Consider the following 16,355-nt stretch of genomic DNA (forward strand, 5'->3'; position numbering starts at 1 on the left):
AGGAAAAGGAGAAGCTGAAAGCTGCTGGTCCTTTCGGCGGAGCTGATGGGAAAAGTTGTGGGGTGGGTGGGTGTGCGCGCAACCTACCTCGCACGCGCACACTTAAATGGTGGTTTTCATTGTGGGTTTTTGCACGCAATGCAGAAATACGGAAAACGAGACTTCGGAAAAATAAATAAGTCTGTGTTTGTGCGATATGGAAATATCCGCCGTGTATGCTGTTGGGGGGGGGGGCGGAAGACGCGGAATGGGTGACGTTAAGCAAAGGCGGCCTAACTGGGGTGAGCAGCGGGCGGGGGTGGGGGTAGAGAAAAAGAGTCATCCCTTGAAGGGAAAAGGGGCTGCTGTGGCGCCGGCGGGGGCGAGGCCCGGCTTAGGAGGCCGTCCCCGTTGCGGCGAAGGGGGCCTTCCTGCCCTGGCGAACTCCCGCCCGGCTGCCCCCTTTCTCGGCGCAGCGGCGGCTGCACCATCGCCGGCGCCTCCCCTCGGCTTTCCCAGCCTTCCTCTCCGCTACGAAGGCGCCCGCCTGGGCCTAGCTGCGCCTGAGGGGGAATCCCGCCCGGCTCCTTTTTCCTGCCTCCCTCTCAGGCCCGCCTCGGCCTAGTCCGAGCAAGCCATGTGAGCGAGCCTCCCTCGCCCTCTCCGTCTCCCTCGGCCCCGGCGGCTGCTCCGGGGATGCTCTTACTGGCTGTGGGCGACGCCGACGCCGCCTCAGCCGCCGGCCCCAGCCCCGCCATGGAGCCCCCCAACCCGGCGTTGGTCATCCGCATCCGCGTCCCGGACGGCGGCGCCGTGGACTGGACGGTCCACCCGGCGCCTCAGCTGCTCTTCAGGGACGTCCTGGTGAGTGAGGGAGGGAGAGAGGAGGAATATGGAGCTGGGGGGGGGGGTGTCACTCGGAGCACCCCTCCCCATTAGCTCGGGCCTGAGGTGCCAGGGAAATGTGGGTGGGTGGGTTCCCCGGGTGCCCTGCCTATTGCGCCTCAGGAACCGCCGCTTTCCCGGGGGCATTTGGCGAAATAGCGGCGGCTTCTTCTCTGCCACTTACCCCGCATTTCCACCGCCTTCCGGTGGGGGGCTTCGGTTTCGAAACGCCGCAAATACCCCTATTGGAGATGGGTTGGGGCGAGGACCGGGTGTCTTCTTGCTTGTTCTGTGGGGTTTGTTTTGCGTGCCTTCCCCCCCCCCACTCTGGATTAACAGGTGGTTATCTCCATCCCACTCTACTCCGCAGCTGCTGCGAAGTAGACCCAGGCTCCCCCTCTTTTCAGTTACAGCAATGGAAAATTTCCGTCTTGTCCAGTGAATTGGAAGCTCCTCTTCCACGTAGGGAGGTTTCAGAGAAAGATGAGGAATTCTGCATACAGATTGCAAGCTGGTTGTTGGAAATGTATCAATAACATTTTTCCTTGGAAAGTGTTAACCTGGGTTACGTTGGGTGTTGTTGGCATTTTGATGCCTGTGTCCTGTGGATGCTGTACACATGGGGGCCCAAATCCCACCATGTTTTAACGTTTTAATGGTTTTATTACATTTTTTAATGTTTTTTATAAAGTGTATTGATATTTTTAAGGATATAGGGGTATACTGTAGAAATATTTTAATAAATAAGCACCTGTCTGGAAGCACCACTTTATCAGAGTAGTCAAAAGGTACAAGATGTGCCAGCTTTTCTGAAACACAGGTCTGGGAGAGAAATGTAATAAAGCCTTCAGATTTACTTCCTCTCTGGCCGCATATTATTTTGGGTTAGTGAATAGACTTCCCATATCACAATTTTAATGATAAGAACTCCCCGCTCCTTTTTTATAGCTATAATGTGGTGATGCAACTCTGGGCATTTGAAGATAAGTAGCTGTGTTAGTCTCCTGCAGGAAAAACAGTCAGAGTCTTGTGGCACCTTACAAGACTAAGTTTGAATCAGAGCAAACTGTGGGTTGATGTTTATTGTGATTCAGCAGTAAACAGTGGATTTTTCAGGGGAGAGCAAGGGGGCAAATGAAAACTCTTGGACCTGTGCCGGGAAATCACAGGAAAAACGGAAGTGTGGATGAGCCCATATGAATGTATTATGGCATAGGTTTTTTATGGACTCAAACCCACCTTGTTACATTGTGAAGTGCAATCTTAGTTGGGAGATATGTAAAGGAGAAAATGGTAAGATGGGACTTGAATGGCAGTGAGAATATCTAGTGTCTGCAAAGGATAATTAGATCTTAAATACTGTATATGTTAAATAGGTATTGCTTTTAATGTTTTATAGTAGCAGACTGGTGATATGATTTCATTAACACCTGTAGTGGGACATGGAAGCATTTGCAAGAAACATAGATAACACAAATACTCATTGGCAAGTCAATTAGTGCATGTAGTGTGATCATTTGTCCTATGCATGTTTACTTGGAAAGAAGTTCAATGGTACTTGCTCCCAAGGATTGTGTGTAGAACTGCAGCATAGTTAAAAGGAAGAACAATTTTTAAACTTTTGAATGATGGCAACTTCTTTTACAGTGCAGAAAGCTGGTGATGTATGGTAGATTTGTATGAAGTTAACCAAAACCACCCAGCAGACCTGCTTTACGTTCTTCTTGCATCACATAGACCAGGCATCCTCAAACTTCGGCCCTCCAGATGTTTTGAACTGCAATTCCCATCATCCCTGACCACTGGTCCTGTTAGCTAGGGATCATGGGAGTTGTAGACCAAAATATCTGGAGGGCCGCAGCTTGGGGATGCCTGACATAGACAGTTTTCACAAAAAAGTTTTGGTGAATATTTCTGAGGTTCTCTAATATTTAGGTTCAGCTGGTTGATCAGTGAGGCCGGGGGGGGGGGGTTCCTGTCATCTGGGCAGCCCAGGACCTCCATATACCCTAGAGAGGTTTTTTTTTGGTGCTGCTAACACAGATGTTTGACTTTACCCCTAGAGGCATACTCCATTGTCTCTCGAGACAGATGGATGCCAACAAAGTTAGGATCCGCTATTAGGTCACAGCCTGACCTAAGGTGGGTGGCAACAGCAAAAAAGTTTTGAAGGTCCCCAAATGCACATTTAGGCAAAAAGTAAATCTGAAGGTAAAAGGCAAAAGGTGTCTGAAAAGAATACTGCTTAAGAATCTGGAAAAATCCCTTTCTTTTGCAAGAAGGGATGAATTTTGGCCATAGCTTAGTGCTATACATCTGAGTTTCCAATGTCCACAGTGACTTCCCTTTTAGAGTGCTGAATCTTGAGCTTTTTATTTTTTCTCCTTGGGCTGATCTAGTACTCAGAGAGTAATAACAAGTTTTGTAATAACAAACTTTAATGTGGTTCAACCAATCTTTTGTATGTGCAATTAAAGAAGGCTGACCAGTGGTAAAAGGAAAGAGACACTCTGCTGTTTCTTTGTGAACCCAAACGTTACATCATTTATCATGTATAGACTTTGAAGATAATGGCTACTTTCCCAACTGGGATTTCCAGATCACCCTGTTAACATCCTTGTCAGTGGCATTTTCATATTAGCTTAAAGAGTACCAAAGGCTATTTTCCTAGTGAAGCTGGTAACATCTGACACTAGTGAAGTAAAATTTGGCATGCATTTTGGAAACTGGGTTCTTAAGGTACATGTTATTTGTTTGTTTGTTTGTTTGTTTTAAATCTAACCAAATAGCCATTTCTGCACTTGAGATTGCCTCCGGGTTAGTGCATGTTCAACATTCAATTACAGTCATACCAAACGGGTTACTTCCGGGTTTTGGTGCTCATGCATGCGCATAAGCGCTAAATCGTGCATTGCGCAGAAGCGCTGAATTGCGACCCACGTGTGCGCAGACACAGCGCTGCAGGTTGCAAACGCTGCGGGTTGCGAACGTGCCTCCCGCATGGATCCCGTTCGCAACCCGAGCGTCCACTGTACTTTAATAGAGTATAAGTAGTTCTGTCTTCCTGGGGAGAGAGTTGGATTAGAGCAGTGTTAGAAACTGAGATATGAAAGCTAGGAGCTAAATAGCATCTTAAACCTAGGTTATGGGTGCCACAATGGAGTGTCTAGGCACACTTTTTTACATCCCCTGCCCCACCCCCCTATATTCTTATGAGGGTCTCTTCTCCAGTCTTCAGAGAGTGACTGTAAGTGGGGAAGCAGAAAAAGGTCCTCCTTTCCTTCCAGCAGTGGCAGTTTTAATCTGAAATACTGCACCCAGAGCTCAGAAACTGCTCACATTAATGAAATTCCCTGTCGCAAAATGCGCCTAGAACAAGGGGAGTTTCGAATGCTGGATTAGAGTGCCCTCTTCTTTGGCAGTATACTTGACACATGCTTACTGAATGCATGACGAAGGAAAATATTTGGATTAAAGTACACCCAATGTGCAGGTGACACCAAAATGGCTGGAGGATCCATCTCAGTGTACAGAATGAATTTCATCTGAGATAAATGTAGAGTTTTGCATTTGAGTACTGTATACAAAATCCAATGCACAAATAAAGGATGGGTGACACCTAACCTTGCAGCGGTAGATGTGAAAAGTATCTGGGATTTTAGTAAACCACAGGCCAAACATGAACCAGCAATACTATGCAGTGGTTAAAATGGCTAATGGAATTCTTGGTTACATGAAAAAAAGTATTGTGTCCAGGGCACAAGAAGTAAAGGTGTCACTCAGACCTTGGTTGGATATTGTTTGACATACTGTGCCAATTTAGGGGGCACCTCAGTTTAAGAAAAATATTGCCAAATGAACATTTCCAGAGGAGGATGACAAAGATCATGATTGGTAGAGACCAGGTCTTATGAGGAAAGATTGAAGGGGGAAGAAATCGAAGGGAGAAGAGCCTTGGGAAGAGATGTTAAAGAGGCAATGCAATACATTTTAAGGGGATTCACATAAATGATGGTGCAAATTTGTGTTCTGTTGCTCCAGGGGATGACATGCAACTTAATGGGTTCAAATTACATGATTGGTCATATTTGGAAGAACTTCCGAGCTATTCAAAAGTAACAGACAGTCTCAGAAGGTGGTGGGCTTTATTTTTTGTTAGAAATTTAAAAGCAGAGACTAGATGCCCCCCCCTATCTAAGGTGCTAGATGAGCAGGTTTTCTGCATTGGTAGGGGAGGGAATTGGACTAGATGACCTTTGAGATGACTTCTAATTCTATGATCCCATGACTTGCATTTGCTTTTGGTATCTTCTGTTCCAGCAGCAAGAGAGAAAAACCTGTGAATGTGCTAATAAGAGGATCTGAAAGTAAGTGGTTCTACAAAAAGGGTTGATAAAAATACAGCTCACTCTGCCTCCATTTTTATTTTTATTTTGCAGGATGTGATCAGCCAGGTTCTGCCTGATGCGACGACAACAGCCTTTGAATGTGAGTATGATTATGAATATGAGTCTGAGGATGGCTCAGTACTCACATTATTTATTTAAAAAAATGACAACTACATATTGTTTATGTTCAGACATGCTACAGTTAAATATTTATATATGAATGCAAGTTTAATGACGATCCCAAGCTAAGTAATATTTTATTATTTAATCACATTTTGAGAGTGCATATTTCTACAATATAGCTTTAATTACCAGCATGACCTTACAGTGCTCTTTGTGCGCGCTGCAATTATATTGCTCAAATTAAATGAAAAGTATAAAGTACCTGGAGGCTTTGTAGGCTGAGATTTTAATTTTCAGATTTTATTATTATTATTAAAAGCAGAAATCAGTAGCTAGCTCTTAGAAGTGTGGAGTGTACAAATGTAGAACATTAGATTGGTTGCTGAAATGTCATATTCTCTAGAATCAGGTGGCTCTCACCCCTGATCATTCTGTTAGTGGGAGAACAGCTATTGTCTCAGCTCAAGTCTCCAAAAGTGTAATCTGTGTAAGTTCCTGATATCAAGCTCTTGATGGCAGAACTGTCAGTACTGGGCTGTGTAATGTAATGGTAAGAGACCGTGCACTATGGACTGGATATCTTAGGTTCAAACCTCAGCTCAGCTATGAACCTATGGGTGGTCTTAAGCAGGCTGCTATCTTTCAGGCCCACTCCCCTGCCCTCAGTCTGTAATATGTGGGAAATGAGACTGTCATGGCTTACAGGATTGTTGTATAGAGATTGCGCACTTGCTGTGAACAGTTAGGGGAAAGCATTATTTTATTATTAATAATCATTCTATTGCTGGGAAAGAGTTCTTGAGACATGGAAAGGGCTTTAAGAGTTTGGGTCTGGTCAAGCTGGTATAACTGTTTCTGTGAAGACATCTGCTTGCTGCCAAGACTGTCCTTTCAGCTTTCCTGCTTTGTGCATCAACCTCCACTGAACTCTTGTGTGCCAGGAGCAGGCACTGCGGCCAGAGCAGTAATCCACATTACTGAAACCTTTAGGCAGAACTTGCCTTGACTTATAGATTTCACATCTGCTGCTGTTCTTTCCAGTTCTTGGTTTTACCCTGTCATTTTACACCGGCATGACATTGTTTCCCCTGCCATTTAAGTGGCATCAGAAATATGTTAACGTATATTGATGGTGCTTGGTTTCAGGGTTATCTTCTCCATGCTGAAGGCCTGAAATTTACTGGTTTAAGCATCTTCTCAGCTACTTGATGACTTTCTTGGAGGCATTTAATTGCTATCCACAGCAGCTTTCTCTCCTGTTTGCTTAGTTATTGCTATCTCCAGTGTGTCTTCTGTGTCTGCCTCTACCTGGGGCTGTAGTTCTCCCTCACCATTGGACCTTGATGGGCCTTTCGCTGTTGTACGCCATGTTGCTACAAATAAAATGACTAACGACATATGGCTCGTTATGGCCCTTTTATCCCAAACCGTTTTGCATTGTGCATGACACACTGCATCTTTTGCAAAGATTGCTCTGGAATATTTGACTGCCATCTGCTGCATTCTATTTGGTGTCTTATGAGGATGTGACATTAGTAAAATCCAGGCTTTATTTTATTTTAGTTCTACTTCTGCTTCCGTAATGGGCTGGAATATCATGTTGTTTGTGCTCTAGGCAAGCAGAGGGGCTTGGTAAACCCCTTCCGAACCTTTGTGTTGAGCAGAATCATTTTGAGGGTGATTCCATACATTTTATTCCCAGTGGGGTGGTAAAAAATCTTCCTACTTAATCTGAGAAATACAGTGTCTAGTGGGTTTTCCCCCACCCCCAAATAACAAATTATGCTCTTTTGTTTTAGACAGACCCTACTCCTTTTAATACCCATCAACCATCTGTCTTGTGCAGAAATGTTTCTATGTTAAGAACATGAAAGACACTGTGCTTTACCTGAGGATTCTAAAGCTTGTGTTGCTTTTAGAGCTAATCTACAGTAATGAAGTGCTTTCTTAGTTGTTCCAATTGGCTTTTCAAATGGTGGCCCCTCACTACAAAATATTCCTTCAAGGTATCTGTTTTAACAGGATTCTGTTTTCTTGCCTGTTCTGTTTTTTTAAAATAGCTCTTTTCATTCAGAGTCAGATTGTGTTGAGACTTTTCACAGCAGTTACTATTCTAATTGCTTCTGTTGAAGATACAAAAAACTATACAGTATTTTTAAATGAAGTCTTGTGTTCCTGTCTCCTTTTGAGAAATGGTGTTGCAGAGCAGGGGAAAAGCAGATTTCAGGCTTTCATCTTCTTCACCAGAACCCCAAGATCCTCCAACTAGAGCCAGGCAAGGCAAACGCTTTAGAATTCTGAACACAGAAATGTGCTTTCAGTGGCAGAACGGAACTCAGGCCATAGTCCTTTCATGCAACAATCCACTCTCCCCCACCCCAGCATTTTTCATTGTGTTGTTGCTGTGTTCTTAAACAGCTGAGAGTCAGAAATCCTTACTGATTTACTTCAAATCACTTGGATCTGTGGGTAGATCCTGATCTACTTTCTGCGAACCCTTGTTATATAATGAATTATCTAGTTTGACACCAGGGTATCTTCCACCCGCAGCATTGTTGCTGCAACACAGAGTTTACAGAATAAGATAAGCAAAAATTGACAAGTTTCTGTCCTGAAGTTTAATCTATATTTTGACAGTGCGAAGGAATGGGGGGCGGGGAGCAAGTAGGAAGGAAAGCATCGTCTATGGTTGCCTTTGCAACCATATTTCTCCCTAATGTTTATCCTAAATCCAACTTCTTAGAGCATCAATACCTGTATATATGAACAGAATAGTTCTGTTACGACCTGAAATTCTATAGCCATTTAATTCTATCTGAATAAATGTAAATCATCCTTGGCGGAATAATAATAATAATAAACAGGATGTGAAGCTGTAGGCCATATCTGAAGGTATAACATTTGTATGACTTTCAGCATTCTGTTCTTGTTCTTGTTCAGTCTCTCCTCATCTAATTCCTCATTTGGGAAGGGACATAGTTCAAGAGTACCTGCTTTGCATGCTCCCATATTTAATCACTGTTCATCACTGGTATCTCCAAGTAGGGATGGGAGAGACCCCTATCTGAAACCTTGCAGAGCCAGTGCCAGTCAGAGTAGTCAAGCCTTTTTCAACCTTGGGTCCCCAGATGTTGTTGGATTACATCTTCCATACTTCCTGACCACTGGTTCTGCTCGCTAGGGAAGACGGGAGTTGTAGTCCAACACCATATGGAGATCCAAGGTTGAGAAAGGCTGGTGTAGATAGTTATTGAGCTAAATCGGCCGCTGATTTGGTTTGGTGTGTAGAGGCGGAGCAAGGTGGGCGCAGTGGGCGCAGTGCGCTCCGGGTGCCACCCTGACGGGGGTGACATTCCGTCCCCCGCCTGCCCGTGACTCCCAAGCCTACGGGGGTGCCGCCTGCTGGCAAAGCTGCGAAGGAGCTGCTGCATGCTGCTTTGCAGCTCCCCCCTTTCCCCGGCTTGCTGTAGGCGGGTGCCCCCGCCCGCGACAACTCCCAAGGCAAGCCTACCCGCTAGCCATCGGCTGTACATGGCTTTGCAGCTCCAGCTCTCTCAGAGCTGCAGCCACGAGCAGAGGATCCCGCTCCCGTTCATATGGAAAACCACCCAGCGTCCCATGCATGTGCGCTCTATGTTGTATGTACGGTGCATGTGCCGCCAGGCAGTTTGCCTTGCCCCCCTGACACCCCGCACCGGGTGCCGGCTAGCCTTCCTTCGCCCCTGTTGGTGTAAGGAAGCTTTTTATGGGCTATACTAGGAAATTACTATACTAAGAAATACTGTACATCTGAAATTTATTTGGTTAAGTGCATTGATATCCCTTTGCCTTACTTTGTTATTGTTTTAAAATCCATTCACTTTCCAGTTTTGTTTGCTAAGGCATACAACATAAGGTTCCTGTTTGTAAAATGTGTGCTATTCTTTTAAACTAATAATTCTAAAGACATGGGCTTTTTTACAGATGAAGATGAGGATGGTGATAGGATTACTGTTCGAAGTGATGAAGAAATGAAAGCGATGCTGTCCTATGTAGGTATTTCCTAAAGCTAGTTTTAATTTTTTGATTATTTTAATTTATTTTACTAATAGTGCTATTGGTGGTTGTTGTTTTTTTGTAAATTATTGAGGGGTGGGTTGTTGTTGTTTTTACAGTCAAGCAGTATATAAATTTTATTCAATAAATACATGAATAATCATGTGAGATTTCAGCCATAATCCGTGTCTCCTGTATAAGAAACTTTGAATTGAATGGCAGATACAAAGAGACCTATGACTTCATTTCAGTCTGACTTTTGCAGATGCTTCTGGTAGCTTCTGATCAGATTCATTCATTCCTCCACTCCTTTTTCTGGTGTTTTAAACTGTTAAAAAGCAAATGGAGGGTGTATTATTTATTTATTCTATTGGTTTGGTGCAGAGATCTCACATGAAACTTTGAAGCGCTCGCTCCTTTTTTTAGAGAGAAAAAAGCAACTACACTTACAGATCATATCATGAACATTGAGAGTAATGCATCCTAATGACTTTTGCATTAGATATAGTGCAAACTAAATGGACTATCAATTTCTTGCGTTTTTTTATGCAGTACTTAAAGTAACGGCTCATTAAAAATGAACCCCTCGGCTCTAAAAAAAATGTGTTTTTTAAAAACAAAATCTGCTTTCATCTGGAGACTTTTTCACCCCTTCTCTCAGAAGAGTTATATTTTAGCTGCAGGCTCAGCATGCAGAGAAGATTTTTGAGATGTATTGTCTTTTAATAACTGTAAAAACATGAAAACAAGGTTACTCATTGAATCTCAATGACTTGTATATAACTTTATAAATGACTTGTCCTTTGTGTTTTATAAATGAGCATGAGTTTAGCTATTATCTCCCCTCCCCCCAATTAAAATAAGAGTGGCACAATTCATTGATCTTCCACATCTTTTCTTCCTAAAAAGATACAGTGATTGACAGTTCTTCAGTGCAGACCTCAGTTCTACATTGTGCTCTGGCAGCCTAACCCAGGGGTTCCTTATGCATAAGGAGTCTCCACTGACTGCTTGGAACTTCATTGTGTGCAGCAAATTCCCAGTCATTTCAATGAAGGGAGGACAGCTGGAATACCTATCCCCACTGCCCCCCTTCCCACTGAAGGAAAGCTTGTGTACAGAGGAGCTTACGTCCCTTATCTAAAAAAAGCATGCAACTCACTCTGTGCACCCAAGAGGGTTTTGGACTTGTGTTTCACTAATGCCCAGTCCACTCATTCTGTGTGGCAAATTGCCCCTGAAACTGCAGGGAGTTTTTGGTATGGTATATGAGTCATAACATCATAGCCACAGTTTTGAGAAGTTGCAGCCTGCAAGAGTGAGTGCCAGGCCTTTTCAGGCTTTGCTATTGTCAAAGCAAACTGAATATTTGTTTTTAACTGAGAAATAAATGATATAATAGAGGTCAGCTTTGGTGAAGGCTTTGTTTTGGTTCACATGTGAACCACATATATTCCAAGGTTGTTCAGAAACTGCCATATGCTGTTTGAAAGTAATGCCATAATAAATTTGCTATATAGGACAAAAAGGTGTTGTAGAAAACCTATTTTAGAATCCCTATAGCAATGAATGAATGAATTTCTTATGGTACTTTTGGTTAATTAAGAGAGTGGCATTAAGTGACAGTAGGGCTGCACTGCCACTGTTGTCTTCTATTGGTATAAAAAGGCAGTAATTTTTTTGACAGCCACTGATTGGAAAGTTGCTTGCAGCTATCTGGAAGCAAAGGGTACACGTTTTGGATCAATAACTGGCAAATTTTCCATTAAAAAGAATACCTGAACAATGTTCCAAATAGCCACTGGCACCTTAACTTTCCATGGCAACCTCAAGTGCTCATATGTGGAGGACAAATCATTTTTGGACAATTTTTCCAGACTACTTGTTAACAGTTATTGCTGTCCCAAAAGGTTGACAGCTGACATGATTGATATTTCATTTACTTGTCATCTCTGTTTGAGTAATGGAGAAAGCGACATTACTTTTTTTATTTTTAAAGAAACATAGGGCAAAATCTACTATGAACCTCTGTGGTGTAAGCCCCAATGAAATGCATGGGAGTTGCACTGTTATAATCTGGGTTCTGAGGCTGGTACTGGCCCTTGGAGCATATCTCAGTTATCTGCTTTTAAGCTCATGCTAGTTTTCTCTGCTTCTTGCTAGAGGAGAATGACACCATGGTCCAGCAGATAGAGCAGAGCAGGGGTGGCTAATGTGTTACCCTCCAACCCTCATGACCAGGGATGATGAGAATTGTAGTCCAGCAACATCTGGAGAACCAAAAGTTAGCCATCCTGGTATAGAACATGGGCAACCTATGGGGATTCAAATCTCCATTCAGCTCTTGAGTTTCTGGATAGCTTGGTCAATTCACAGCTTCCCATCTTCTGTTAGAACAAAGAACTGTCTTACCTAGATTAGGCCCTAGATCCATCTTGCCCAGGATTTTGTTGCCAGTGTTGGCCGGCCAGCTGCTTCTACGCCCCTGGTAGCAGCAGAGAATATACAAATGTTGGTCATCTCTGTTTGTCCTCTGCCTCTGCTATGTGAAAGAGGTTGCATTTAGCACTCTTGACTACTGGCAGACATCTTCATGTGTGCATTTAAGCCTTTTTCAAAGGTAGTGTCCATTCCCGCATCTTGTGGTGGGGTTCCCTGTGAGTAAATCTGAGGCATTGCTGTGCAGACTCATGTAAAGAAAAAAGGATAATGATAATTGTAAAGCTCCTTGCAAGGCTATTGAAATGATAACGCTTAACATGCTTGGCTTATTTCAAAATATACATCACTGTTGCCATTTCCAATATTCAATCGTCGTGGTAAAAAACGGTTCACGGTTGTTGCCAGACGGACATCTGCAGCTTGTGGCAGAACTAGGAGGGCATCTGAAGCTGATTGCAGGGATCAGGCAGGTCTGTGCAGGAACAGACACTCTTTCAGACACCTTGGTCCCAAACTGTTTAGGGCCTTTAAAGTTAATACTAAAGTCTTAAAACTGCCCCTGTAGTAAATTGGAAGCCCCTTTGCGGTTTTCCTTTTGCAGTCAGTAAGCAAGGGTCCAGTTGCCACTTTAAAAACAAAATACTGCTGTGAATTCAGTGAAGAGGGCAAAATGTCTTGGTGACAGCTGAAAAAAAGAGCATTAGTCAATCTCTTTGCTGCAATTAGCATGGTCTCTCTGGAACTGTTGAATTCAGGGAGACACACTGTTGCCAGTCTGTGTATATAACTGAATGATTTCTCTCTTTCTCATACTGTACATCTTTTCGCAGTATTACACCACAGTAATGGAACAGGAAGTAAATGGACAGTTAATAGTGCCTCTGCAGATCTATCCAAGAGGTAATGTTTAAAAAAGTTTTAATTGCCAGCCATTGCATCTACAAGCTGCTTTATCGGTGATTACAGGTTCAGAGGCATGTAATGTCACATTTATGTCTTAATTTTGAAGGAGGAATCCATTATTCTGGGGACGCCACAGTTTCTGCAGATAATATGTCATTCTCCAGACCAGATTTTAGTTTGCATTGTACAACTTGTGCCCATTTAAAAATGGTGAGTGCAAAGGTGTGAATGCGTACAGATGCCAATCAGTGAAGTCAGGCCTATGCAGCTAGCAACCATTAACTCTGTTGGGTGGTCCACTTCTTTGCTGCTTGCATGAGACAGCTAAAAACTGGAATATTGTCAATACCTGGGCTAATGGGGATCTTTTCTTAACACATGTATCTTAACATGATATGTAATTTTCCCCTTTCCCATCTCTGAAAGTTAGTTGTTAAGAGAGATGGTTTTAAATTCTCTAAGTAAATGTCCTTGCAATAAATTAATTAAAATAATTAAAAATTATACTCTTCATCAGTTAACTGATAGTATACAAATAATCATAACACAAGCTTTCCAATTAAAAACACTCTAGACTTTTCATTACTTGTAACTCTCTGAAGTTTGAAGTGGGCAATTAACCAACAGGATTCTCTAACACATGCTAATAAGATCTCAAAAGGAGTCTTGACAGCATTGGCAGTTTAGAGAAGAGGAAGTTGTGTGGAAGAGAATGTGGGTTTAGGATGTAGAGGTCCTTTTTCATTCTTGATGAGGGAAGCATGCAATCTCTGTGGATCCCACCAGTGAGAGGAAGTCTCACAATGTCAATTTCAAAGCTCTTTCCAGTGCATCCCAGATCCAAGTATAAAAAGAGAATTAATTTTTAAAAGTGCAAATTTGCCCTACATCTGCCCCATCTTTTTGGGCGAAGCACATTTTTGTAACAAGTACTTGAAATCTGTTTGCAAGATAGAAATAGTTTAAAGGCATGCATGCAATTGGGTTAGAACATGTAACTCATTAAATGCAGATAAGCCTGTTTTGTTTTTATTTAGTGGAGGTCGGAGTAGGGTGGAAACCCACAGGGCTCAGAATTAAATCAAAGGGATGAAATGATTTGCAGTGCAATCCTAGCCATGTCTAGCCAGAGGTAAATCCTATTCAGTTCAATGGGTCTTACCCCCCAAGGGTTAAAATCGGGTTAGGATTGCAGCTTAAAGCACCAAAACTGAAGCTTGCAATTCCTGAAGTTACCCCCCTGCTATCCAGAGTTAAGGTTGCCATGATACTGTGTGCGGAATTTGATTGTGGAATTTTAAATTGTTCTCCAATCATGGCTTAACTCTGCACCTAATGAAGTTTGTTACTAGTATATAACCTGCAAAGAAAGGACCCCTTGGTTAACTATTTAATAGTAAAATATTATTTACTCTTCTGGCCCTTCCACCCCCAAATTAGGAATAGCTGACTGCATTTACATTGGCTGTTTTTCAGATTTACCTCCTAGCTTTTGCCCTTAAATTAGCAATCCGTTATTTCTTATTTAAAAATATAATGGTAGTATTTTCCATAGCTTAAATTGCATGGGCTGATCCTAACTGCTGTGTTTAATAACTATCATATGTGTCCTTTTGACTAATAAATAGCATTGTTTCCTCCTGTCAAAAGCTGGAGTGAAATGCATGTATTTCTGAGAATGGGTGGTGGGGAGAAGGGAAAAAAAATCAAATTCATCCTTTCCCAGACAATCAATCAAAATTGACAGGCCCTTTAACATACAATTTGTAGGGCACTGTAGTTTTAAAATGGGAACTGTCCGTAACATATAGCTCGAAGCCTTTGTGGCTTTAACATTTGACAAAAGCATATCTACTGCATGGGGGGGCAGGGGGGCGGGGAAAAAGTCAATGTGGAGTTCGAAAGGTTTTAAGGAAATAATTCTTTCTCACTCTGCAGTACTTCATCTTAAAAACCTATATTTCATAACAGCCTGTCAATGGGTTTTGTGTAAATAACCAAGGAGATCATCTCAATTTATGCCGTGCCTGTTCCTTGGTGTCCTAAGGCAGTCAAATTTGAAACTCCAGCTTTGGATTTTCAGTGTGGAAAATGCAGAACAAAATGTTCTGGCAGCATTGACCCCAGTTACATGGTGTGGGTGTCTGGCACATTGGCATAACTGTGTCATCATTTACCCTCACCCACCCCAAATGTATTTTGATCACCTCTGCTAAAAACAGCATCTCCTGAAAAAAAATGTTTTAGTTAAAGAATGAAAAATAATGAAAAACACATAGGAGTTACTGGGAATTGGATTAGAAGGTGTTCATTATGACTCACAGTTATATTGATTTTGATGAAATTTAAGATAAAATTAGAATTTATATTAGCTGGTTTTTAGAAACTACAAATCTTTCTTTAAATGCTTATTCCTGCAGGTCTAGAAATGCTTTTACGTAATTCCTGCTTTGGGTTTTGGGAACCATATCTCAATCATTTTTCTCTCTCTACTAATTTTGGTATCACTCTCATTCTTTAAAAAAAAAAAGATTTCATTTTGAGCAAATTTGTAAATGGCCCTGATGTGTTCTACAATTTAGTCAATTACTGTTTCAGCCTGCAAACCTCCAGGGAAACGGAACATACATGGCCTGAAGGTAGGAATTTCAATAATCGTTTCATTAAACTTAGATGGATTTGCAATGCTGTGTTCCACTTATTGAAATGTCAAACAAAATGGTACTTTCTGAGCTTTGACAAGCAGATTTTTTAAAAACGTTGTGGAGGAAAGATTCCTTCTGTATGGTGTCGACTGTGCAATCATAGTAAGTTGTGTGGTTTATCAGTGACTGAAATTTGTTTCTTTTCTTGCTTTGGTTCTCTCTCTTGCTTTCTTTCTCTGAAATAAGGTGCTCCTCCTCCTTCTGGTGCCCCATTCAGACATCAGAGTTGTGCAGGAGCTGTGCTCTTGGGCTGTGCCAACGATCTGTAACAAAGAAAGAAGATCGTATTAATTTTGACGTACTTAATCTATACCGGTTTAAGCATAGCCCAAACATTGTGCAATATTTATGTTTTAACTTGCATTTTATCGACACGCATCTGTGTAATGTTACATGAATCTCAAATTACGAACGATACACAGTTGTGCGGAGTATATCTCAGTCTTTCTGGTGACATATTAGACAAATGTAATTGATATATTACTGCAAAATGGTCACACAGGGGAGGGGAGGAATGAGCAAGATGTATTTAATAGGAATGAAATGAAAGCCTTATTGTGTGCCTGTTCTTGATTGTATTACTTAACCAAGCATTTCAAATGCAGAGTGAATAAAAGAGCATGATTCCTTGATAACACAATGTGGTAACCTACATAGAGGGTGGCTTTCTACCATGGGCAACTAGCTAATTAACCTTCCTAGAGAAAATAGGAAATTCATGGCAAATTAAAGGTTAATTAGAACCATGTCCTCGGAATAGAAACAACTGATAAAGATTCCTTTCCTGCCTGCAGGTAAATACGCGAGCAGGGTCTGCTAACAATAGTGGCGCAGCCGTCCCGGACTCCCTTCCAAGCAATAGGTAAGAATTGAAGGGAAATGTGTGCATGCGTTT

At 42.2% G+C, this 16,355-nt stretch overlaps 1 protein-coding gene across 3 annotated transcripts in view; it reads left to right on the forward strand.

Annotated features, from left to right (window-relative positions):
• The first annotated feature begins 265 nt into the window (after positions 1-265).
• The window catches only part of MAP2K5 (mitogen-activated protein kinase kinase 5), a 134,443-nt gene continuing 118,353 nt past the window's right edge, over positions 266-16,355 (forward strand). For 2 of the 3 annotated variants that reach the window (XM_060282474.1, XM_035132289.2), the window contains exons 1-6: positions 267-843; positions 5,304-5,352; positions 9,339-9,406; positions 12,683-12,752; positions 15,354-15,394; positions 16,255-16,322. In XM_060282474.1, coding sequence (XP_060138457.1) covers positions 676-843; positions 5,304-5,352; positions 9,339-9,406; positions 12,683-12,752; positions 15,354-15,394; positions 16,255-16,322 — 464 coding nt within the window. In that variant the 5' untranslated portion in view covers positions 267-675. Of the gene's footprint in view, positions 844-5,303; positions 5,353-9,338; positions 9,407-12,682; positions 12,753-15,353; positions 15,395-16,254; positions 16,323-16,355 lie in introns of all 3 variants that reach the window. The other variant, XM_035132287.2, reaches the window with a different exon arrangement.

This window comes from Zootoca vivipara, chromosome 14 (assembly GCF_963506605.1).
Source record: "Zootoca vivipara chromosome 14, rZooViv1.1, whole genome shotgun sequence".
Lineage (NCBI taxonomy): Eukaryota > Metazoa > Chordata > Lepidosauria > Squamata > Lacertidae > Zootoca > Zootoca vivipara.